The 26,897-nt window shown below is 41.3% G+C and overlaps 1 protein-coding gene across 3 annotated transcripts in view; it reads left to right on the top strand.

The window, feature by feature from the left end:
- Positions 1–1,745: 1,745 nt before the first annotated feature.
- Positions 1,746–26,897, top strand: part of LOC138764354 (tuftelin-like) — a 28,412-nt gene continuing 3,260 nt past the window's right edge. Inside the window, exons 1-9 of one of the 3 annotated variants that reach the window (XM_069940168.1) lie at positions 1,746–1,851; positions 3,421–3,516; positions 4,899–4,997; positions 12,262–12,354; positions 12,759–12,875; positions 14,822–14,944; positions 15,046–15,140; positions 16,303–16,408; positions 17,714–17,797. In XM_069940168.1, the coding sequence (XP_069796269.1) occupies positions 4,908–4,997; positions 12,262–12,354; positions 12,759–12,875; positions 14,822–14,944; positions 15,046–15,140; positions 16,303–16,408; positions 17,714–17,797 (708 nt within the window). In that variant the 5' untranslated portion in view covers positions 1,746–1,851; positions 3,421–3,516; positions 4,899–4,907. Of the gene's footprint in view, positions 1,852–3,420; positions 3,517–4,898; positions 4,998–12,261; positions 12,355–12,758; positions 12,876–14,815; positions 14,945–15,045; positions 15,141–16,302; positions 16,409–17,713; positions 17,798–26,897 lie in introns of all 3 variants that reach the window. The other 2 variants (XM_069940167.1, XM_069940169.1) reach the window with 2 other exon arrangements.

The raw sequence follows: 26,897 nt of genomic DNA, 5'->3' as shown, positions 1-26,897 counted from the left end.
TATCATCGTGAGCGCGCCAGAAAATTTGTAGTTTTGCAGGCAAAATTGCTGTAAATTACATTTTTTTAAAAAATTACATAAATTGTGTAAAAAAGAAAGTGAGGTGGTGTCTGTTGGCTCATTTGCGGAGGGGAAATAAGTGGTTTGTGTACAATTGGGCCTGTTTGTCTGAACTAGAAACCACTTCGGGATCACCAGAGGATGCATCTTCTCCTGTTGAAATGTCATGTGTTAAGTATCATAACATTTAAAAAAAATTCGATTAGCCACACAGAACCTTCCTGCTCACGACCCTGTGCTTTCCAATGAACCTACGACCCCATGGAAGGTGGCAGGAAACCCACACAGGTCACAGAGAGAACAGAGAAGACTCCTTGCAGACAGTGCCGGGTTCGAACCCCGGTCGCTGGTCCCGTGATAGCGTGGTGCTGACAGTGCCACCGGTTCTCTTGCACTGACTGCAGCTGAATATTTATCTGTCCTTTCGCATTTGGGTGATGTGGTTAGTGCCACACTGCTACAACACCAGCGACCCATCTCTGACTCTGGTGTTGTCTGTCAGGAGTACGAACATTCTCCTCGTGTCTGTCTCCAGGTGCTCGGCTTCCTTCCATGCTCCAAGACCTACAGGGGTTCAGGTTAATTGGCGTATTTGGGTGGCATGGGCTTGTGGGCCAGAAGGACCTGTTACTGTGCTGTATCTCTAAATTAAACACCAAAAATAAATGATTATCTGACTGATGATGCCGAATTTCCACAGACTCGTGGTGGAAAGCGTGTTGACCGGCTGCTTCACGGCCTGGCACAGGGGGCACCAATACCCCTGAGTATCAAGCCCTGCAAAGGTAGTGGATGCGGCTCCAGGTCATGGCAGGCAAAACCCTCCCCACCGCCAAGGAAATTTGCACGACGGCACCCAGCGCACGCTCTGTTCTCGCCGTTGCCATGAGGAAGGAGGGGGAGGTGCCACAAGACCCGCATCCACTAAGTTCAGGAACAGCTGCTCCCCTCCCCCCAACCATCAGGCTCCTTGACAATCAGAGACTCATTAAAGACTCTTGGCAGCACCAGCGACTTGGGTTCGAATCTGGTGCAGTCTGTAAGGAGTTTGCATCTTCTCCCCGTGTCTGCATGAGTTTCCTCTGGGGTGTGGGGGGGGGGAAACTCTGATTTTCCTCCCACCATTCAAAATGACCCAGGGTTGTAGGTCAATTGGGTGTAATTGGGCGCACGGGCTCATGGCCGAAAGGGCCTGTATGTCGAAGTCAACTGAACTAATTTTCTGCATTGCACAGTCTCTTTGCATCTCCTTCTTGTGCCCATTTCTCTCCCTTGAGTACAGTTTTTTGCAATACTGACAAGTAGAAATTCTGTCTGGGCCCCTCAGATAAACAGATCTCAGGGTTGTATGTAATGTGTGAATGTTCCCTGACAGTAAATCTGAGTTTTGACAGGCTGTATTGTGGCCATTCAATTCATATTGCAGTTGAAGAACCTGACGCATCTGTGTTGGCAGAAGCAAGTCAGAATTCCATAGCATCTGTGCATTGTACATGTGTGTATGACAATAACCTCATTGTTTTTATTGCTGGCCTGAGTGGCCTGTACAGTGTGCTGTACATTCCACCCTTTGGCAACTCTGGATTCTGATGCAGGATATGTTTCCCTTGTAGGATGTGCCAGGTTGAGACTGACCCTGCAGAATGACTTGGACCCGGTACGGAGAGACCAATCGATGCCGAGGTGGGTGGCTCTCCTCTTCTCCTTGACCCCTGAGCTGACCTGTGGCAGTGGGAGTGGACGGAGCCGCAGTCCCAGAGGTTGACCGACCCAGCGATCTCTCCCACTCTGGTAAAGGGCTGATTAAGGCCAAAAGTTCCCGGCTTCATCGAAATTCTGAGCTGGGAGTTCACGCCCCTTTTCAGAGAAAAAGATGTGGGCAAAAAGGCAGGGAGCTATTGGCCAGTTAGTTTTACACCTGTAGTCGAGAAAATGCTGGAAGCTGTCATTAAAGAAGAAACAGCGAACTGGATCTGTCAGGCAGATGCAACATGGATTCAGCGAAGGCTGGGCCTGTTTGACAACTTACCAGAATCCTTTGATAAAACGAGCGCGGTAGATAGAAGGGGACAGGTGGACGTAGTTTACATGGATTTCCACAAGGCATTTGATAAGGTGTCACATAAAGGCTTGTATAGAAGATGATGCAGATCTGGGGCTGATGTATTTGCACGGATAGAGGATTGGTTAACCAGTAGAAAGCAGAGAGTTGGGATACGGGGGTGTTTTTCTGGTTGGTGAGCGAGGTGTGCCAGGGGTTGGTGCTGGGCCTGCAACTGTTAACATGTTGGAAAGAGGGGATAGAGTGCAGTGTATGCTGATGACACTATACTGAGCAGAAAAGCAAATTGTGCAGAAGATATGGAAAGTCTGCAGAGAGATATGGATAGGATAAGTGAGTGGGCAAGGGTCTGGCAGAGGGAGGACAATGTTGGTAGATGTGAGGTGATCCACTTTTGGAAGGTAAAATGTTAGATCAGATTATTATTTAAATGGTGACTGCAGCCATACAGGAGGACTTGAAAGGGCTTGTGAATAAATTGCAACAGATTGGTTGCAGGTGCAGCAGGCAAATGAGACGTTGGTCTTCACTGCTGGAGGGATTGAATTTAGGAGCAAGGAGGCTGTGCTGCAACTGTACAAGGTCCTGGTGGGGCCGCATCTGGAGAACTGCGGGCAGTTCTGGTCTCCTCACTTAAAGAAGGATGGACTGGCTTTGGAGGTGGTGCAGGGAAGGTTCACCAGGTTGATTCCAGGGATGAGGGGGTTCAGGCTACGAGGAGAGACTGAGTCGTCTGGGACTGGACTCGCTGGAATTTGAAAGAATGAGAGGGGATCTTATAAAAATAGATTAAATTATGAAAGGCGTAGATAAAATGGAGGTAGTTGAGTTGTTCCCATTGGTGGGGGAGACCAGAACTAGGGCACACAGCCTCAAGATTCAGGGGAGTAGATTTAGGATGGAGATGATGAGGAACTGCTTTTCCCAGAGGGCGGGGAATCTGTGGAATTCACTGCCCATTGAAGCAGTGGAGGTGACCTCAGTAAATATATTTAAGACAAGATTGGATAGATTTTTACATAGAAGGAGAATTAAGGGATAAGGGGAAAAGGCAGGAAGGTGGAGATGAGCCTGTCATCAAATCAGCCACGATCTCATTGAATGGTGGAGACTTCTTGGTGGGGGGGTTTATTTTGGTAATTCTCCCCTTCCCCTGGCTTGTGGATGGGATTGATGTGAAGGATTATCTTGGTCCAGGTTGAATCTCTCAGGAAGGTTCGACCAAGTGGCGTTGGGGAGTGAAGCTGGTTTGGAACCAAACCTGGTTATTTTAACACCTGTGTCTCCCCTATTTACAGCCTGTGGGGCAAGCTTATGTGGTTCTTCCAGCCCGGAACAGGAGAGAGGAATTGTCAAAAAGGGCACAGGATCCACTTGCCAAGGAAACCACCAGGGTGTGTAAAACCGCTGTGTCGTTGTGAATCTCAATCGCTCTCCGTTGCACCCGCCCCTCCATCCTCTCTCTCCTTCCTTTTGAAGATGCACTTTAACTCCTTCCCCGATGTTTCTCTCTCCCTCCCCTACATGCCCTGGGGTCCAGAAGCCCACTGTGCAACATGAGCATCCGCTGTTTTGTTGATCCCGCCACGCCTCCCCACTACTGCAGCGCTGCCCCTCAGGGTCGGTCGGTCTCCTGCTGGCCCAAGCCTGGAAACGCGAGCTGCCAGTCAGGCCCGAGCTTACTTTGGTCCCCCCCTCCCCCCGTCAGCCAATCCCCAGTCTTCCACTGATCGAGGTGGAAGGGGGTTTCTCTATGTGTCGACTCTCTCTTTCTCACCCCCCCCCCAAAGTTCCTCATGGACCTGTTGGCACTTGATCACGGTCTTGGTCAAATGGTACAGTTGGCCTTGAGACATCATTGTGTTCAATCCAGTGGCAAAAATTTCTCCGTCTCCCCTAATTTTATCCAAAAATAAACTTTTTTATTCATGATAAATTATTTACAAAAGCGGGCCTTTCATATCCATCTCTATCACTGTACAAATCTACACCATTGCCACCCCTGTGGCCCCCCCCTCTGCTGTTTGAGGGGATTCCCCTCCATCTCAGCCCCTCAATGCCCGGTGACGGACAGACTCTAACCTCAGTGCATCCCTTAACACACCCTCCTGCAACCTGGAATGCGCAGCATTTCTGGACCTTGTTCTGAAAGACCAACAGGTTTTGGGTGGACCAAAGGGCTGGCCTTCCAGCAGATGTGCACGTGGGCCCTGGGAACAGCCCATAGCTCAGAGAGTCCTCTGTCGCATTGCTGCTGGGGATGAATAGTGACCGGGAGCTTGGCCTCCCTCTCCACACGCCCTTGGTGAATCTGCATTTTCACCAAGAGAGACAAGGACATGCTGCGTTGGTGAACTGAGCAGACCATTCAGATCTTCTGGTGGAATGCTTCATCGCCAATGGTCACAAGCAGCGGACATAGCCTGGCTGGTGGTGAGAGGAGCCAGTCAGATTATTCCTGTATAACTGGGATGTCGCCCTCCATGCACGGGATGGCTGCGATGGAGAGGAGACAGTCGCCCACCCTCTTGTGGAGATAGATGTAAGGGTCCCTGTCACACTTTATCCTCAGTAGCAGTGCCACAGAGGACTCTCTGATTGACAGGAAATGCCCAAGGGGTGGGAGGGGTAAGGGCCATGTGTGGCAATGCCTTGTCTGGTTGACGGACTGTCTTGACCGTATGGAATGCCCTCACTGTGACCAGACCTTCAGCGAAGGCATGCTGGGTATATCAATCAGGTGCGGACGCCCAAACGGAACTTCTGTTTTTTCCAGGTACGTTCGATGTATGAGCTGGATGTCCGTGGCGTGGAATCTGAGACCCAGGAGTCCTCTCTTGACCGGCTTCGGATGGAACTCGCCCACTTTAAGGAGGTTAGTTGGCTTGAAGCCTTACTGAGCTCGTCAACATTGACAATATCCAGTCGCATGTTTTCTCCGATCCATGAGGAGCTGGGGGAGTATCTGTGCATCTTCCCTGAGTTGTTCTCGGGACCGGGGAGCATCTGTGGAAGCAGAATGCGTAACAGCGCTGGAAAAAAGGCAGCACGGTTAGCGTAGCGGTTCGTGCAACGCTGTTACAGCCCCAATGAGGCCCCCCCCCAGGGTTCGAATCCAGCGCTGCCTGCAAGGAGTTTGTACGTTCTCCCCAGGTCTGCGTGGGTTTGGCACGAGCTCATGGGTGGAACAGGCCTGTTTACATGCTGTACAGTTAATTTAAAAACAAATCTCAGCAAGTCCTACAGTGTCTAGAGGAGGGAAAAATCCAGACTGCTTGGGGATTGCGTCAGTCTGGATTCTCAGGTAGTACTTTTAAAATTTAAGGAAAATATACAAACAAATTTTGATAGTTTATAAATGAATTTTTTTTCAAGTACAAAAGAAATCCCCAAATATTTTCTTAAATCTCCACGACTTCTGCGTGGTAGCTTGTTACCACTGTGAATCACCGGCGCTCACGCACATGGCGAGAGATTTCGGGAAGTCCAGGTTGGCCGGATTTCTGGCTGCTGGATTGTTGGATTTTTATTGTACAGTACAACTGATGCTTCAGGTTTGAGCCCTTCGTCAGTACCTCGATGAAGGGCTTAGAACGAAAGGTGACAGGTCTTTACCTCCTGTGGATGTTGCGAGACCTGCTGAGTTCCCCCAATGTTTCTGTTCCGGAGTCACAGTGCCTGCAGACCTTCTGGTTTCACTGATTTCTCGTCATGGCCGTGGAAAGAAGAGGTGGTAAATGTTTTGGGTCTTGTTTGAGACAGCAGGGAGATAGAAGATTTAAAATCTACAAGGGGCATTGATAATTGTCCAGGAGTAACATGGTAAATGCTGAAGACCTTCATTTAAGGTGAGGGGTGAGGGGAAGGTTTAAGGGAGATGTGAGGGGCAGATAGTGGTGTCTGGAATAGACTAGGGCAGAGGAGTCACGAGATGGAGTAGTGGCTGGTAGGGGAACTCAAGCCCTCTCCAGAAAAGTTAAAAAAAGATAGAGAAAAAGCAAAGACACAAACTTAAAAACCAAAACAAAGTGAAAGTAAAAGTGTGAAGAAAATGACAGCGAAGAAAGAAAAACCAAAAACAACGGGAAGAAAAGAAGAAGGAAAGACGTCGGAAGAAGAAGGTGAAGGCCTTACCTGTCCGAAGAGGCCCGCTGTGGAGAGAGAAGCCCGCTCCCACAGGTCAGTGGAAGTCCCGGGCTCGGGACTACAAAATGGCTTGCAGAGCCGAGTAAAAGTGCGCAACCGCGCATGCACATGAAAAAAAACACACTGACGGGAGGGGGGAACAGCTGCGGAGTCGATCTCCACAGCTGAGAGAGACACCTGCAGCACAGCAGCAGGTGCAGAACACAGACAATAACGACAACAAGAAAGAAGAGGGTATAAAGAAAACAAGGAAACAACAGATGGTCAATCCAGAGGAAGAAGAAGAAGAACAGAAAGAAGTGGAAGAAGAAGAGAAAAGCAAGACAATGGATGTATCTTTTTTTAAAGAATATATGGAATCAGTGAAAGAATGGCAATTACAAGAATTTGATGAGATAAAAAGAAGAATTAAGAATGCAGAAGAAAGAATGAATAAAATGGAAGTGGCCATATCAGAATTGGCAAAAAGAGTGGAAAATATGGAAAAACGAGAAACATTTGTAGATATGGAAGTAAAAGACTTAAAAGAGAAATTAGAAGAATCTAATAAAAAAGCTAAAGAAGCACAGGAGCTGTTAGCTCAGAAGATAGATATAATAGAAAACTATAATAGAAGAAATAATATAAAGATAGTGGGCCTTAAGGAAGATGAAGAAGGCAAGAATATGAGAGAATTTATAAAAGATTAGATCCCCAGGGTCCTGGGAAGACCAGAATTACAGGAAGAAATGGAAATAGAGAGGGCACATAGAACTTTAGCCCCAAAACCACAACCGCAGCAAAAACCAAGATCCATTTTAGTAAAATTCTTAAGATATACAACAAGAGAAAATATATTGGAGAAAGCAATGAAGAAAATAAGAGAGGACAAAAAGCCACTGGAATATAAAGGTCAAAAATTTTTTTTCTATCCAGTCATAAGTTTTGAACTCCTGAAGAAGAGGAAGGAGTTCAATACAGCGAAAACGATCTTATGGATAAAAGGATATAAATTTATGTTAAGGTACCCAGCGGTACTTAAAATAATTATTCCAGGGCAACAAAACAGACTATTCTCGGATCCAGAGGAAGCAAGGAAATTTGCAGAACAACTACAAAACAAGCAGAGAGATGAAGACATGAAATAAGAGTAAAAATGACCACGATCTATATGTATGTGTGTAAAGGGGTATATGGGTGTATATATATAGTGTGCATACATGAATGTATCCGTATTTAGAGGAAAATATATAGAGTATAGACAAGAATTAATAAGGGAGGTAAATGGAATAGAGGGAATAAGGAGGGAAATAAAAGAGTGACCTTTGTTACATATGAAAATTGAAATCTTTTCTGGGGGGGGTGCTGGGTGGGGAGGAGTTATGGTCACTGCAAAATCAGTTGACGCTTGCGAGTGAATTCGCAAATTCAAATGGAGAGGGGAGATGTGGTTGTCCGACAAGGGATAAAGGACAACTCAGGAGGGGGAGGGGAGAATGGGGTTAAAGAAGTTTTAAATAGGAGAATAGGGAAAATGTTTGATGTTTTAGAAATGTTGTCTTATAAAGTGTTCAAAACAAGAAAGCAGAAATGGATAAGAAGGAAAGATAATGATGGAGAAAAGGAAAGGGAAGATAAACAAAGTATAAAATGGCTACGCTGAACTATATGACTTTAAATATTAACGGAATACATAACCAAATTAAAAGGAAGAAACTGCTAAATTTACTGAAAAAAGAAAAAATTGATATAGCATTTGTGCAAGAAACACATTTAACTAAATTGGAGCACAAGAAATTAAAGAGAGATTGGGTAGGACACGTAACAGCAGCGCCGTATAATTCAAAAGCAAGAGGAGTAGCTATATTAATTAGTAAAAATGTGCCAATTAAAATAGAAGAGGAAATAATAGATCCAGCAGGGAGATATCTAATGATAAAATGTCAGATATATTCGGAGTTTTGGAATCTACTCAATGTATATTCACCTATCGAAGAAGATCAAAAATTTATGCAAGATATTTTTTTGAAGATAGCAGATACACAAGGGAACATACTAATAGGAGAGGATTTCAACCTTAATTTGGATTCAAACATGGATAAAACTGGGAAAAAAATTAACAGAAAGAACAAGGTAACCAAATTTATAATTAAATCGATGGAAGAAATGCAACTTTTGCATATATGGAGGAAACAACACCCAAAGGAAAAGGAATATTCATATTACTCGGCTAGACATAAAACATACTCAAGAATAGACCTATTTTTGTTATCAGCTCGTATGCAAGATAGAGTAAGAAAAACAGAATATAAAGCTAGAATATTATTGGACCATTCACCCTTAATATTGACAATAAAGTTAGAGGACATCCCTCCAAGAATGTATAGATGGAGATTAAACTCCATGTTACTCAAAAGGCAGGATTTTAGAGAATTAATTGAAAGACAAATTAAAATGTATTTTGAAATAAACACGGAATCAGTGAAAGATAAGTTTATATTATGGGATACAATGAAAGCGTTCATTAGAGGGCAAATAATAAGTTATGTAACCAAGATGAAGAAGGACTATAATCAGGAAACAGAGCAGTTGGAAAGGGAAATAGTAAATATAGAAAAAGAATTAGCAATGAAGGATGATACAACTAAAAGAAGAGAATTGGCGGATAAAAAAATAAAACATGAAACACTACAAACATATAAGGTGGAGAAGAACATAATGAAGACAAAACAGAAATATTATGAACTAGGGGAAAAAACGTACAAAATTCTAACATGGCAGCTTAAGACAGAACAAGCTAAGAAAATGGTATTGGCATCAAGGAAAAAAGACAAACAAATCACATATAATCCAAAGGAGATCAAGGAAAACTTTAGAGAATTCTATGAACAATTATACCAAACTAAAAACGAAGGGAAAGAAGGGAAAATAGATGAATTTGTAACTAAAATTGAACTACCAAAACTACAAATAGTGGAACAAAATAAATTAACAGAACCATTTGGAATAGTAGAAATACAAGAGATAATAAAAAAATTACCAAATAATAAAACACCAGGAGAGGATGGATTCCCAATAGAATTCTATAAAACATTTAAAGATTTATTAATTCCTCCCCTCCTGGAAGTAATCAACCAGATTGATAAAACACAAAGCTTACCAGATTCATGTAAAACAGCAATAATTACAGTAATACTAAAGCAAGGGAAAGATCCACTCGCACCAGCGTCATATAGACCAATATCTTTACTTAACACAGATTATAAGATAATAGCTAAACTATTAGCAAACAGATTAGCAGAGTATGTACCGAAAATGGTAAATCTAGACCAAACTGGATTTATTAAAACAAGACGCACAACAGACAATATTTGTAAATTTATTAACTTAATTCATGCAGTAGAAGGGAGTAAAGCGCCAACAGTAGCAGTTGCTTTAGACGCAGAGAAGGCCTTTGACAGAGTAGAATGGAATTATTTATTCAAAGTATTGCAAAAATTCAGTTTACCAGAGAAGTATATTAATTGGATTAAAGCATTATATAAGGGACCATTGGCGAAAGTGACAGTAAATGGATATATATCAAAGCAATTTAACTTAAGCAGGTCAACACGGCAGGGATGCCCACTATCACCTTTATTGTTCGCGTTAGCTATAGAACCACTAGCGGAATTGATAAGAACAGAAAATAATATAAAAGAGATAAAAATAAAAGACAAGGAATATAAAATCAGTTTATTTGCGGATGATGTTATAGTATACTTAACAGAACCAGAACTATCAATAAAAGAATTATATAAGAAATTGAAGGAATATGGAGAAGTGTCGGGTTACAATATTAACGTAAATAAAAGTGAAGCAATGCCTATGAATAATGCAGATTTCTCAAAATTTAAGAAGGAATCACCATTCAGATGGCAAATGCAAGCAATAAGATACCTTGGTATACAAATAAATAAAAATCTCGGCCAACTATATAAACTCAATTATTATCCACTAATGAAAAAATTACAGGTCGATTTAGAGCATTGGAAAGATTTACCACTAACACTAATAGGAAGGATAAATTGTATTAAAATGAACATTTTTGCAAGGATATTATACCTATTTCAGGCATTGCCAATACACCTGACAGAGAAATTCTTCAAGGAGTTAAAGAAAATAATAAGGAGATTTTTATGGAGAGGGGGGAAACCGAGGATAGCACTAGATAAATTAACAGAATGGTATAAACAAGGAGGCTTACAACTGCCAAACTTTAAAAATTATTATAGAGCCGCACAATTAAGATACCTATCAGATTTTTATCAAACAAGGGAAAAGCCAGATTGGACTAGATTAGAATTAGATAAAATAGGGGAAAAGATACCTGAACACATATTATATAAATGGGATGAAAAATTGGTACAACATAGAAGTTCTCCAGTATTACATCATCTACTCAATATTTGGAAGAAGATTCATGTAGAAAGAAATAAAACAAATTATCAATTACCAAAACTAATATTGACGCAAAATAAGTTACTCCCTTTTACAATAGATAACCTTTCCTTTAGAGAATGGGAGAAAAAAGGGATCAAAAGAATAGAAAATTGTTTTTCCGGAAATAGATTATTATCCTTTGAACAAATGAAAGATAAATACAATATAACTCAAGATACAGTGCTGGCATATTACCAATTGAGATCCTACTTGAAGGACAAATTAGGAAGCAGTCTGAGGTTACCAGAGGGAAGTAACTTTGAATATGTGATTACAGATACAATGATAATCAAAAGATTTATAACAAATATGTATATTAAACTGCAAGAAAAGGAGAATGAGGAAACAAATGGTAAAACTAAACAAAAATGGGAACAAGATTTAAATATAAAGATAAAAGAGGAAACATGGGAGAAGCTATGTTCTGGAACGATGAGAAATACAATAAATACGAGGTTACGTATGATACAATATAACTGGATACACAGGCTATACATTACACCTCAAAAGTTAAATAAATGGGACCCAACAGTATCTGATAGATGTTTTCGATGTAAAAAAGAAATGGGAACAACAATTCATGCAATCTGGACATGTGAGAAAGTAGAAAAATTTTGGGAAGATCTAAACCAAATATTAAATAAAATTTCAGAAAACAATATACCAAAGTATCCAGAGATCTTCCTCCTAAGTAACATAAAAAACGAAGAATTTGGAATTGATTTGGATGATGCACAAAAAAAGATTTGTTAAGATAGCTCTAGCCGTAGCAAAAAAATGTATTATGTCAACCTGGAAATCGGAAGATAATTTGAAAATACAACAATGGTATATAGAAATGAATAAATGTATTCCATTAGAAAAAATAACATATAGTATAAGAAATAATATTGAAATATTTGAACAAATATGGGAGCCTTACATGAAACACAATAGCGAAAACCTACCGGGGACATTCACTACCTAAATTAATGAAAGGAGAAGGAAATGAAAAGAATTGACTCAGTGGAATTTCTTGTTTATTTTTATTGAATGACAACATTGTTTGACTGGTTTAATGTATCCTAGATTTTGTACTTTAAATGGACGGGAGGGTGGGATGGGAGGAGGGCGGTGGGGGGGAGAAAATGGCACTGTATATATTTGAAAAGGAAAAAGTATGTATCATGGTTAATGTGGTTTATGGTGTGAAAAATAAAAAAATTAAAAAAAAAAGAATGGACTAGGGCAACACATGCAATGGGAGTGTTCAAGAGACCTGTCAGACCCCGGGAGTGTGTGATGGGACGGTGTGGAGGGAGCTTCACTCTGTGACTGAAACCAGGAGTGTGTGATGGGACAGTGCGGAGGGAGCTTCACTCTGTGACGGACCCCAGGAGTGTGTGATGGGATGGTACAGAGGGAACTTCACTCTGTGTCTGACCCCGGGAGTATGTGATGGGATGGTGGAGAGGGAGCTTCGCTCTGCCTCTAATTCGAACAGCAAGAACCTGACGTGCATCCACTGACTTTCTCTAAATGGTGGTCTTTAGGTTAGACATTCGATGGAAAAGATCCGTGACCATCTCTCTGTCGGGATGAATGAAGTCCGGTTCAACACTGCCGATTATTGCTCCACGTCAGAGGTAAAGCCAGATGGATTTCTCTCTGAATCAGACTATGACACTTGGTTTCAGAGTTTTAAGTTTAAATTCCAAGATCGAACATAGTAACAGGCCCTTCCAACCCACTGCCCAATGCACTGTACTGCCCAATGCACCCATGTGACTCATTAACCTACTGACTCTAGCTCTCTTTGGCGTGTTCAAGGGCTGTAGCACAAAAAGGATCACTCGGCCCATCCATCACGACCCAACTCACTTCTCCCCACACCCCCATCAGTGCCACAGCCCTTGAACGTCGAAACAGGTTTGAAGGACAGAATGACCGGAAGAGGGGGTGGGGCTATGAAGGGGAACTTTACCCCAGGAAGGAGGGAGGGGGCGGGGAAGATTGTCCAGTGCCACTCACTGCCTTCCTCTGTTACCAGACAGATGGCAGGGAGGGGGAGCAGGAGACGGAGCAGATGCGGCGAGCAACGCAGAGGCTCTATGGAAAACTGAAGGAGGCTGAGGCCAGGCACGAGAGGGAGAGCCGGGTCCTGGAGGTGAGTGGGGCGGGGAAGGTGGAATGGAGTCACAGTCCATCTATCTTGGTATTGGACAATTAGCTCACGGTGTTGCTTCCCAGCCCCACCACCTCTTCCCCATCCCCTTCCCTCTCTCCCTTCTCTTTTCTCCCCTTCCCCAATATCTTCTGGATCCAGGCTGATGAGCACAAGCTGTATGCTCATCATTGAGTTACCTTCAGTCAGTTATACGAAGCCTCCTTGTGGACCCTAACAAAGCCCCCTTCCCTGATACAGCAGGCTGATGTTTGTGGGATTCTGTTGTGCCTAATTGGCCTTACTTTCCCGTAATACCGGAGCACCTTTTTAAAGAAAGATGTTGCTTCAGGAGATTTCTGTGAACACCTGGTGTTACCTCCACCGTGGTGCGTGGAGGAGATTCACGAGGACGCTGCCCGGATGGGAGAGCACAGCTTCGGAGGATAAGTTGAGTGAACTTGGTCTTGTTTCTTTGCAGTGATGGAGGATGAGGGGGACCTGATTGAGGTGTCCAAGATTTAATTTTTAGACTAACAGCACAGTAACAGGCCCTTTGGCCCACGAGCCCAAGCCACCTGATTAAACCTAATTGACTGAGAGCCCCTGGTACGTTTTGAACAGTGGAAGAAAACTGGAGCTCCTGGAGGAAACCAATGAAGGGACGGGGAGAACGGTCAAGCTCCTTATGGATTGTGACAGATTTGAACCACCAGGCTAACCGTGTGATGAGAGGTTTGGACGGCCAGAGGCTATTTCCCCAGGGCTGTAATGGCTAACACGAGGGGGGCATAGAGTTAAGATGCTTGGGAGTAAGTATGGAGGGGAGGGGGACGTAAGGGGTAAATTCTTTGTGTAAATTCTTCACACAAAGAAGGGTGGGTGCAGGGAATGTGCTGCTGGTGGTTGGAGGCAGGTATAATGAGATCTTTTGTTATGAGCTGAGAGGACCCATAAACCCAGCAGCAGTAGATATTCACCATGACAAGCAATTATTTAAACAAAGGTTGCTTTTATTATCTTTAAACATAAAAACAGAATCAAACTTTAACTTATCTATTATTAACTTAACTTAATCCCCTTCTAATTCTAAGTGCATGTGTGTGGAAGTTCAGAAAAGTTCTTTAGTTCACAGTCCAACCTCACTTCTCACTCCTTCAAGTTCACTGGTTGCAGGCAATTCTTGTACTGTGCACAGAATTTAACATGTATAAAGTTCACCAGGCATTGGTGCTTGAAAGTTGAATAGTTACCATTCTGTTGGTTTTCAGAGAGAGATGTGTTGTTCCAGGACATCCACAACTGATGTACTTCCATTGGCCACTCCAGTATCTTGCTGATGAAACTTGCCCCCGTCAGGGTTCTCCAGATGATAACCTCTTTCTTTCAGGTCACCACAGAGTTCTTTTGTTTCATTTTTTCCAAGTGAAACATTAGACAGCCTCTTGCATGAACCACAAAGGCTTCGACCAGGCTGAACTAAGAACTCACAACCCGTCTTTTTTCCACAAGCTTGCCAACTTGTCCTGTTCCAGTCCCAGCAACTTCTGCTGGCTGACACTGTCAAGTGATCTCTGCTTCTCTCTCTCACACATTGAGGCTGAGAGAAAACCTGTTTGGCTCTCTCTGCTTGCAAAACCACATGACCCTCTTGCAACACCAAGTCTCCTGCTGACAATAGTGGAGCCAGCGTTCTCTTTCATCTGTTGCTTTTGGGTAAACTAGAATCCATTTGTGAAATCTCTTGAGCACTCTTTAAAGCTCTTGCAAAAAGGAGTGAGAAGTCACTATGTCTCCAGTATTTCAAATAAGATCTGTTTTAAAGTGTTTGCATGTGACCTACTCCAATGAACCTTTCCCAATTTATCTCCCAGAAACATTTCCATATACTCTCACACTTGGAACAATTGTGTCCAGCCTGATTTATTTCCTTCTGCTCCCAGCAACAGGCCAACCAATACTCCAGCGAGTTGCGCGAGAGCAGGAAAGCCCTCTGGCAGTCTGAGGAGAAGGTCAGCCTGCAGGACAAGCAGATCGAGGAGCTCCAGAGGCTGGTGGCCAGGATGGAAAAGGTGCTGAGGGGCCACATTTTGGCACAGGAGAGGAGGGTGGGGGCGGGGAGGAGGGTTGGGAAGAATCCAACTGACAGTGGCATCTGCATGTCTTGACGCAGGAACACCAGATCCTGGTCGGCAGGATGCAAGAGAGAGAGAAGCAGCTGGAGGAGATGAGGGCTCAGAATCGGGATGATGAGGCACACCGCCACAGGTATGGTAGAGGTGGGAGAGGACCCCCCCCTCACTCCACTGGGGCTGGGATGTCAGAGGGTACCCCTCCCTCTCTCCAACCTCGCCCACCTGTGATTGCAGCCCGGCCCTCTCAAACCTACCTCACCAATCTAAACCTTCTCCACCTCTGTCTAAGTCTGTTAAATGTCCTTAATGATCCAGCCTCCACTATTAGTGCTGGGAAGGTCTTCCAGACACCCACCGCTCTCTGTATATCAAAAAAACCCCACTTCTCCTGACATCTCCCCTAAACTTTCCTCCCTTCACTTTATACAGATGTCCTTAGGTGTTTGCTATTCTTTCCCCCGGGGGAGGGGGAAAGGCACTAGCCGTCCACCCCATCTATGCCTCTCATAATCTCCATTAAGTCACCTCTCACCCTCCTTTTCTCCAAAAGGAAAAGCCCTGGCTCTACTAACCTTGCCTCATCGGATGCATTCTCCAATCCGGGCCACATCCTGGTTAATCTCCTCTGTACCCAAAAGTATAACACTTCCCCGAACATTTGGCAACTATCCCCAAATTCCAGAAGGGCACGATTATAGTGTGGACCATCGTGCCTCGCCTCCCTACCTTCCCCTGTCTACCCCTGAATTGGTGATGGGGGGGGAGGGGGGGGGGAAATATTCCATCCCAACCAGAAGTCCAGAAAAAGAAAGCAGCCTGGGCACTGGCCGTGACAAACCCATTAACCCCCCCCCCCCCCCACTGATATATGTTTCATACCTTTGTTGTCGATGTCCTCAATGTTGTGTGTAACTGTGGGTCAGTATTTCTCAACCTTTTTCTTTCCCCTCACATCCCACTTTTAAGAAATCACGATGTCATCAGTGCTCTGTGATTAGTAAGGGATTGCTTAAGGTGGGTTGTGGGTGGAAAGAAAAAGGTTTGAAAACCACTGTTTTAATCATCCCTCATTGACTCGTTATGGGCACGAGTTCAGAACTCCAAAGGGGCAATTTTTCTCAAGCAAAATATTTCAGTAACAATTGGGTCGAGAGCAGTGATTCTCAACCGTTCCTTCCCATTCACACACCACCTTAAGCAGTCCCTATGCCACCAGTGCTCTTGGATTAGAAAGGGTTTGCTTAAAGTGGAGAGTTCTTGGGTTGAATCTTCTCCTTCATTCCTTGTCCCTGCAGGTCAGTGCAGCTGGAGAGAGAGGTTGAGACTCTGCGGGAGAAGATCTCGCACCTCGGCGACATGCAACAGAGTCAGCAGAGAAAAGTGCGGCAGATGATTGAGCAGGTGAGCAGTGTGCGGAGCTCGGTCTCCTTGTGCTGGGTTTGATTGTGGCCTTCTGCATTAAAACGATCCTTTTATTGTATCGTTATAATACAGAAAAATGTTGTAGCAAATGAAAGATGAAAAAGATCATGTGTATAAGTCAAACAAAGAGTCACCGTGAGCATTGCCCAGCACCCCTAACAATAGGAGAAAGAGAAGGATCCATTCAGAGGCACTGAGTGTCTGTGGATTCACCTCCTGCAGCCGCACAGATTTCTGTTCGATACACTGGCCGCTCGAGCTCCAGATCCGAACCTCCGATCAAGAAGCCTTCAGTGTCTGAGGCCTCCTTGGGAGCCCTCCTTGCCCTGGTTCCGACCCCTGGTTCCCATGAGCCAGATTCCTGCAGCCCGTGCGGGTCCCCTGACCGCAAGTCGCCCCCAGTCCCTCAGCTGCTGAGCCCCTTGCTGGTACTCCGGCGTGGTCACTGTTCTGTGGTGTCATTTCCTCTGCTTCTCCTTCTCAATTTGGGGGTGTTCTCCCTGATTCCTGGTGCCCTGCAACCACTGTTCCTTCTATGCTGTGGACACTGTTTGCAACCAGCACACAAAGGAAATTAATGTGCATACAAAAGATTAGATACCTAAAATAATATAGTAATTAATTCATTGAAAATATTCTCTTAGATAACTGTATATTAACTGGTTAGTCAGTTTTAATATTAAAATAGCCCAATAGAGTTTTATTCACCATGAGAAATGGGCTGTGCCAAAATTATCTTGAAACAATTTCAAGTTTACATTTGCACAAGCATTCGGTGCACACGAACTTCTGTCACAGGAAAAAATTTGCATGACGTAAGATTTTGGGCACACGGAGTACTAAAAATTAGAGGGAACATTGTCTGCAACTCCTCACGGCTTCTGCTCAGCACAGGCACTGCTATCTCTTACAATACAGGTGGGCCCTGTCTCCTATCCGATTGGCGAGCTCACCCTGGTTTCCATGCAAACTAGCCTGCGCAGTAGGATCCTGTCAAAGGCTTTGCTGGAGAAAATGTTGGTGACGCCTACTGTCCTGTCCTTGTTGATCCTCTCCAAAGTTGTGAGACACCGTTACCGTCCCTTGGTGAGAGGGAAGGGAGGAAAACATTCCCATTAGCTCCTCTCAATTCTACCTCTCACTCTCACACCAAAGGCTGCACAAAGTCACTAACTCCCTGCCCATCCTTGGGAATATGGGAGGAAAGAAACCAAGGTCTCTGCTGCTTCTCTGCGTTCTTTGAGTGTCCAAAACTTTCAGGGGCCATTCTCTTTCCTTGTGTAGCTTCAGGCATCCAGGAAGCAGATTGAAGAGAAGGATCTGCTCATCCAGCAACTGCAGGAGAGGGTGGATTGTCTGGAATCGGAGGTAAGGCGTTCATTTGCAGGCGCAAGGGGATAATTTAATCTAATGTCCTTGGACTCGTGGACCTTGGAGAAGTTGAGGTTGGTTTCTCTTAAGATTAGACTCAGTCGAGTTTAAAATTGGCAAGGGAGAACTGAGAACGAGTGGGAAAGGGAAAGGAGAGAATAATAGGATGAGAGTGTATGTGGTGGGGAGGGGGAGAAAAAGAGAAAGGGGAGACAGCAGTGGGAAATCCAGGTTCACCACAGTCCACCTGATTCCTGGGCTGCAGCTGTGCTGAGTTCAGCGTCGTGCTTGCTGACCCTTGCCTTCCTGCCAGGCGAGCTGAGTCTGGTTTCGGCTGCCGTACAGCTGCCCTCATCCTCCCTCTCCCTGAGCTTACAGTCTGGCTTGGGGCCCAAACCCTTGGCCGCCTGCTGCTTTCCGTGAATGCAGCATGACCTGCCGAATTCCTCCAACACTGAGAACCGTCGAACATGACAGCACAGAAACAGGCCCTTCTTGTCTGTGCCAAACTGATTTTGCATCTCATCCCTTTGACCAGGGCTTTCCCCATTTCCCTCCATACCTCTCCCATCCATGTACCTGTCCAAATTGAGACCACAGTCACCACTTCAGCTGGCAGCTCATTCCACACTCCCAACATTTTGAGTGAAGAAGTCCCCCCATAAACTTTTCCGCTTTCAGCCTTAACCCATGCCATCTAGTTCCTGTCCCACCCACCCAATCGAAATGGAAAAAGCCTGCTTGCATTTACTCTTTCCCACTGTTATTTTTTGTACACCTCTTTCAAATCTCCCCTCATTCTTCTACGTTCCAAGGAATTAAGTCCTAACCCAATGGTTCTCAACCTTTTTCTTTCCCCTCACATCCCACTTTAAATAATCCCTCTGCCATTGGTGTTCTGTGATTAGTAAGGGATTGCTTAAGGTGGGAATGGAAGGTTGAGAATCATTGCTCTCGACCCAAATGTTCCTGAAATATTTTGCTTGAGAAAAATTGCTCATTTTCCTTTGGAGTTCTGAAACCATGCACATAACGAGTCAATGAGGGATGATTAAAACATTGGTTTTCAAACTTTTTCCTTCCATCCACAGACCATCTTAAGCAATCCCTTACTAATCACAGATCACCGATGGCAGAGGGATTACTTAAAGTGATATGTGATTGAAAAGAAAAAGGATGAGAACCACTGTCTACCTGTTTAACCTTTCTATGTAACTTAGTTCCTGAAGTCCTGGCAATGTCCTTGTAAATCTCCTCTGTACACTTTCAATCTTATATTTTTTAAATTTTTTTTATTTTTCACACTATAAACCACATTGATCAAGATATATACATTTTTCTTTTCAAATATATACAGTGTCATTTTCTCCCCCCTCCCTCTTCCCATCCCACCCTCCCTACCTCCCCTCCCATTCATTTAAAGTACAGAATCTAAGATACATTAAACCTGTCAAACAATGTTGTCACTCAATAAAAATAAATGAGAAATTCCACTGAGTCAATTCTTTTCATTTCCTTCTCCTTCTGTCATTTTAGGTGGTAGATGTCCCCGGTAGGTTTTCTCTATTATGTTTCATGTATGGCTCCCATATTTGTTCAAATATTATAATATTATTTCTTAAATTATATGTTATTTTTTCTAATGGAATACATTTATTCATTTCTATATACCATTGTTGTATTCTCAAGTTATCTTCTAATTTCCAGGCTGACATAATACATTTTTTTGCTACAGCTAGGGCTATCCTAACAAATCTTTTTTGTGTACCATCCAAATCAAGTCCAAATTCTTTGTTTTTTATGTTACTTAGGAGGAAGATCTCTGGGTTTTTTGGTATATTGCTTTCTGTGATTTTATTTAATATCTGGTTTAGATCTTCCCAAATTTTTTTCACTTTCTCACACATCCAGATTGCATGAATTGTTGTTCCCATTTCTTTTTTACAACAAAAACATCTGTCAGATACTGTTGGGTCCCATTTATTTAACTTTTGAGGTGTAATGTATAGCCTGTGTATCCAGTTATATTGTATCATACGTAACCTCGTGTTTATTGTATTTCTCATAGTTCCAGAGCATAACATCTCCCATGTTTCATTCTTTTTCTTTATGTTTAAATCTTGTTCCCATTTTTGTTTAGTTTTACCATTTGTTTCCTCATTCTCCTTTTCTTGCAGTTTAATATACATATTTGTTATAAATTTTTTGATTATCATTGTATCTGTAATCACATATTCAAAATTACTTCCCTCTGGTAACCTCAGAGTGCTTCCCAATTTGTCCTTCAAGTAGGATTACAGTTGGTAGTATGCCAACACTGTATCTTGAGTTATATTTATCCTTCATTTGTTCAAAGGATGGTAATTTATTTCCTGAAAAGCAATTTTCTATTCTTTTGATCCCTTTTTTCTTCCATTCTCTAAAGGAAAGGTTATCTATTGTAAAAGGGATTAGCTGATTTTGCGTCAGTATTAGTTTTGGTAATTGGTAATTTGTTTTATTCCTTTCTAAATGAATCTTCTTCCAAATACTGAGCAGATGATGTAATACTGGAGAATTCCTATGTTGTACCAATTTTTCATCCCATTTATATAATATATGTTCAGGTATCTTCTCCCCTATTTTATCTAGTTCTAATCTAGTCTGGCTTTTCCCTTGTTTGATAAAAATCTGATAGGTATCTTAGTTGTGCGGCTCTATAATAATTTTTAAAGTTTGGCAGTTGTAAGCCTCCTTGTTTATGCCACTCTGTTAATTTATCTAGTGCTATCCTCGGTATCCCCCCTTTCCATAAAAATTTCCTTATTATTTTCTTTAACTCCTTGAAGAATTTCTCCGTCAAGTGTATTGGCAATGCCTGAAATAGGTATTGTATCCTTGGGAAAATGTTCATTTTAATACAGTTTATCCTTCCTATTAGTGTTAGTGGTAAGTCTTTCCAATGCTCTAAGTCATCCTGTAATTTTTTCATTAATGGATAATAATTGAGTTTATATAGATGGCCGAGGTTTTTATTTATTTGTATACCTAGGTATCGTATTGCATGCATTTGCCATCTGAATGGTGATTCTTTCTTAAATTTTGAGAAATCCGCATTATTCATTGGCATTACTTCACTTTTATTTGCGTTAATCTTGTAACCCAACACTTCTCTATTGTCAATATCAGGGGTGAGTGGTCCGATAATATTCTAGCTTTATATTCTGTTTTTCTTACTCTGTCTTGCATACGAGCTGATAACAGGAATAGGTCTATTCTTGAGTATGTTTTATGTCTACCCGAATAATATGAATATTCCTTTTCCTTTGGGTGTTGTTTCCTCCATATATCCAAAAGTTGCATTTCTTGCATTGATTTAATTATAAATTTGGTTACTTTGTTCTTTCTGTTAATTTTTTTCCCAGTTTTATCCATGTTTGAATCCAAATTAAGGTTGAAATCCCCTCCTATCAGTATGTTCCCTTGTGTGTCTGCTATCTTCAAAAAAATATCTTGCATAAATTTTTGATCATCTTCGTTAGGTGAATATACATTGAATAAATTCCAAAACTCCGAATATATCTGACATTTTATCATTACATATCTCCCTGCTGGATCTATTATTTCTTCTTCTATTTTGATTGGTACATTTTTACTGATTAATATAGCTACTCCTCTAGCTTTTGAATTATATGATGCTGCTGTTATATGTCCTACCCAATCTCTCTTTAATTTCTTGTGCTCCATTTCAGTTAAATGTGTTTCTTGCACGAATGCTATATCAATTTTTTCTTTTTTCAGTAAATTTAGGAGTTTCTTCCTTTTGATTTGGTTATGTTTTCCGTTAATATTTAAAGTCATATAGTTCAATGTAGCCATTTCATACTTTGTTTATCTTTCCTTTCCGTTTCCTCATCATCACCTTTCCTTCTTATCCATTTCTGCTTTCTTGTTTTGAACACTTTATAAGACAACATTTCTAAAACATCAAACAATTCCCTTATTCTCCTATCTAAAATTTATTTAACCCCACTATCCCCTCCCCTTCCTGAGTTGCCCTTTATCCTTTGTCGGGCAATCACATCTCCCTTCTCCATTTGGATTTGCGAATTCACTCACAAGCGTCAACTGATTTCGCAGTGACCGTAACTCCTCCCCACCCAGCACCCCAGAAAAGATTTCAATTTTCATGTATAAAAAAAGTCACTCTCTTAATTCCCTCCTTACTTCCTCTCTTCCCTTTCATTCCCTTATTAATTCTTATCTATACTCTATATATTTTCCTTTAAATACGGATACACTCATGTACACACACACACACATATATATATATATACCCATATACACACATACATATAGCTCGTGATCATTTTTACTCTCGTTACATGTCTTCATCTCTCTGTCTGTTTTGTAGTTGTTCTGCAAATTTTCGTGCTTCCTCCGCATCCGAGAATAGTCTGTTTTCCTGCCCTGGAATAACTATTTTAAGTACCGCTGGGTACTTTAGCATAAATTTATATCCTTTTTTCCATAGGATCGTTTTTGCTGTATTAAACTCCTTTCTCTTCTTCAGGAGTTCAAAACTTATGTGTGGATAGAAAAAAAATTTTTGACCTTTGCATTCCAGTGGCTTTTTGTCTTCTCTTATTTTCTTCATTGATTTCTCCAATATATTTTCTCTTGTTGTATATCTTAAGAATTTTACTAAAATGGATCTTGGTTTTTGTTGTGGCTGTGGTTTCGGGGCTAATGTTCTATGTGCCCTTTCTATTTCCATTTCTTCCTGGAATTCTGGTCTTCCTAGGACCCTGGGGATCCAATCTTTTATAAATTCTCTCATATTCTTGCCTTCTTCATCTTCCTTAAGGCCCACTATCTTTATATTATTTCTTCTATTATAATTTTCCATTATATCTATCTTCTGAGCTAACAGCTCTTGTGTCTCTTTAACTTTTTTATTAGATTCTTCTAATTTCTTTTTTAAGTCCTCTACTTCCATTTCTACGGCTGTTTCTCGTTCTTCCACCTTGTCCACTCTTTTTCCTATTTCTGACATGACCATCTCTAATCTATTCATTTTTTCTTCTGCACTTTTAATTCTTTTTATTTCACTAAATTCTTGTAATTGCCATTCTTTTACTGATTCCATATATTCTTTAAAAAAAAATATCCATTGTCTTGCCTTTCCCTTCTTCTTCCATTTCTCTATGTTCTTCTTCTTCTTCTTCCTCTGGGTTGGTCATCTGTTGTTTCCTTGTTTTCTTTTTACTCTCTTCTTTCTTGTTCTCTTTATTTTCTGTTTTCTTCCTGTTGTTGTGTTGCAGCTGTCATCCTCAGCTGTGGAGATCGACTCCTCAGCTGGTCCCTCCTCCCGTCAGTGTTTTTTTTTTCATGCGCATCGCGCATGCGTGACTCCTCGCGCATGCGTGGTTGCGCACTTTTACTTGGCTCCGCGAGCCATTTTTGTAGTCCCGAGCTCGGGACTTCAACTGACCTTAAGGAGCGGGCTTCTCTCTCCGTGGCGGGCCTCCTCGGACAGGTAAGGCCTTCATCTTCTTCTTCCGACGTTCTTTCTTCTTCTCTTCTTCCCGTTGCTTTCGACTTTTCTTTCTTCGCTGCCATTTTCTTCCCACCTTTACTTTCACTTTGTTTTAATTTTTATTCTTGTGCCTTTGTGTTTTGTGTATTTTTTTAAAACTTTTCCGGAGAGGGCTGGAGTTCCCTGACCGGCCACTACTCCATCACGTGACTCCCCCTCTTTCAATCTTATTGATATCTCCTGTCGTTAGGAGGCCAAAACTGCACACAATACTATTCGGCCAATGTCTTGTACAAACTTCACCGTAACATCCCAACACCTGTACTCAATACTTTGATGAAGGCCAATGTGCCAGAAGTTCATTCAAGTTCAATTATCAACTGGACGAAACAAGGTCCTCAGTGTAAACACATGGGTAAATGTAGCACATATGTGTAGTACACATATAAAAATATTGTTAAATTGTAGGGATTGTATGACCAGTTTCATCAGTCGTTCAGCATTCTCACTGCCCGTGGGAAGAAGCTGTTCCTCAGCCTGGTGGGGTGCTGGCTCTGATCCTCCCGAATCTCTTCCCCCGACAGGAGCAGCTGGAAAAAGCTGTGTGTGGGGTGGAAGGGGTCCTCAATGATTTTGCGAGTCCTCTTCAGGCACCCTTCACGTCCGCTTTATAACTCTACCTCCCTGTGATGCCACTTTCAGGGAATTGTATCCATGTGTGGACGGTCCTAAATTCTAACGAGTACAGGCAGAGCTGTTAAACACTCCTCAACAATATTTGTTCAAATATTGTAATGTTATTTCTTAAATTATGGGTTATATTTTCTAATGGAATACATTTATTCATTTCTATATACCATTGTTGTATTCTCAAGTTATCTTCTAATTTCCAGGCTGACATAATACATTTTTTTGCTACAGCTAGGGCTATCTTAACAAATCTTTTTTGTGCACCATCCAAATCGAGTCCAAATTCTTTGTTTTTTATGTTATTTAGGAGGAAGATCTCTGGGTTTTTTGGTATATTGCTTTCTGTGATTTTATTTAATATCTGGTTTAGACCTTCCCAAATTTTTTTCACTTTCTCACACATCCAGATTGCATGAATTGTTGTTCCCATTTCTTTTTTACAACAAAAACATCTGTCAGATACTGTTGGGTCCCATTTATTTAACTTTTGAGGTGTAATGTATAGCCTGTGTATCCAGTTATATTGTATCATACGTAACCTCGTGTTTATTGTATTTCTCATAGTTCCAGAGCATAACATCTCCCATGTTTCATTCTTTTTCTTTATGTTTAAATCTTGTTCCCATTTTTGTTTAGTTTTACCATTTGTTTCCTCATTCTCCTTTTCTTGCAGTTTAATATACATATTTGTTATAAATTTTTTGATTATCATTGTATCTGTAATCACATATTCAAAATTACTTCCCTCTGGTAACCTCAGAGTGCTTCCCAATTTGTCCTTCAAGTAGGATTTCAGTTGGTAGTTTGCCAACACTGTATCTTGAGTTATATTTATCCTTCATTTGTTCAAAGGATAGTAATTTATTTCCTGAAAAGCAATTTTCTATTCTTTTGATCCCTTTTTTCTTCCATTCTCTAAAGGAAAGGTTATCTATTGTAAAAGGGATTAGCTGATTTTGCGTCAGTATTAGTTTTGGTAATTGGTAATTTGTTTTATTCCTTTCAAAATGAATCTTCTTCCAAATATTGAGCAGATGATGTTATACTGGAGAATTCCTACGTTGTACCAATTTTTCATCCCATTTATATATGTTCAGGTATCTTCTCCCCTATTTTATCTAGTTCTAATCTAGTCCAATCTGGCTTTTCCCTTGTTTGATAAAAATCTGATAGGTATCTTAATTGTGCGGATCTATAATAATTTTTAAAGTTTGGCAGTCCTTGTTTATACCACTCTGTTAATTTATCTAGTGCTATCCTCGGTTTCCCCCCTTTCCATAAAAATTTCCTTATTATTTTCTTTAACTCCTTGAAGAATTTCTCTGTCATGTGTATTGGCAATGCCTGAAATAGGTATTGTATCCTTGGGAAATTGTTCATTTTAATACAGTTTATCCTTCCTATTAGTGTTAGTGGTAAGTCTTTCCAATGCTCTAAGTCATCCTGTAATTTTTTCATTAATGGATAATAATTGAGTTTATATAGATGGCCGAGGTTTTTATTTATTTGTATACCTTGGTATCGTATTGCTTGCATTTGCCATCTGAATGGTGATTCTTTCTTAAATTTTGAGAAATCCGCATTATTCATTGGCATTACTTCACTTTTATTTGCGTTAATCTTGTAACCCGACACTTCTCTATTGTCAATATCAGGGGTGAGTGGTCCGATAATATTCTAGCTTTATATTCTGTTTTTCTTACTCTGTCTTGCATACGAGCTGATAACAGGAATAGGTCTATTCTTGAGTATGTTTTATGTCTACCCGAATAATATGAATATTCCTTTTCCTTTGGGTGTTGTTTCCTCCATATATCCAAAAGTTGCATTTCTTCCATCGATTTAATTATAAATTTGGTTACTTTGTTCTTTCTGTTAATTTTTTTCCCAGTTTTATCCATGTTTGAATCCAAATTAAGGTTGAAATCCCCTCCTATCAGTATGTTCCCTTGTGTGTCTGCTATCTTCAAAAAAATATCTTGCATAAATTTTTGATCTTCTTCGTTAGGTGAATATACATTGAGTAAATTCCAAAACTCCGAATATATCTGACATTTTATCATTACATATCTCCCTGCTGGATCTATTATTTCTTCTTCTATTTTGATTGGTACATTTTTATTGATTAATATAGCTACTCCTCTAGCTTTTGAATTATATGATGCTGCTGTTATATGTCCTACCCAATCTCTCTTTAATTTCTTGTGCTCCATTTCAGTTAAATGTGTTTCTTGCACGAATGCTATATCAATTTTTTCTTTTTTCAGTAAATTTAGGAGTTTCTTCCTTTTGATTTGGTTATGTATTCCATTAATATTTAAAGTCATATAGTTCAACATAGCCATTTCATACTTTGTTTATCTTTCCTTTCCGTTTCCTCATCATCACCTTTCCTTCTTATCCATTTCTGCTTTCTTGTTTTGAACACTTTATAAGACAACATTTCTAAAACATCAAACATTTCCCTTATTCTCCTATCTAAAATTTCTTTAACCCCACTATCCCCTTCCCTTTCTGAGTTGCCCTTTATCCCTTGTCGGGCAACCACATCTCCCCTCTCCATTTGGATTTGCGAATTCACTCGCAAGCGTCAACTGATTTCGCAGTGACCGTAACTCCTCCCCACCCAGCCCCCCCCAGAAAAGATTTTAATCTTCATATATAACAAAGGTCACTCTCTTAATTCCCCCCATACTTCCTTTCTTTCCCTTCTTAATTCTTACTTATATTCTATTTATATATATATATATATATATATATATATAAATACACACACACACACACACACATATATATACACACACACATACACACAATATATATATATATATATATATGCATATATATACCTACATACACACATACATATAGTTTGTGGTCATTTTTGTT

Source organism: Narcine bancroftii, chromosome 5 (genome assembly GCF_036971445.1).
Source record: "Narcine bancroftii isolate sNarBan1 chromosome 5, sNarBan1.hap1, whole genome shotgun sequence".
NCBI lineage: Eukaryota > Metazoa > Chordata > Chondrichthyes > Torpediniformes > Narcinidae > Narcine > Narcine bancroftii.
The sequence above is the reverse complement of the archived record's forward strand: the minus strand, read 5'-3'. Positions and strand labels throughout refer to the sequence as shown.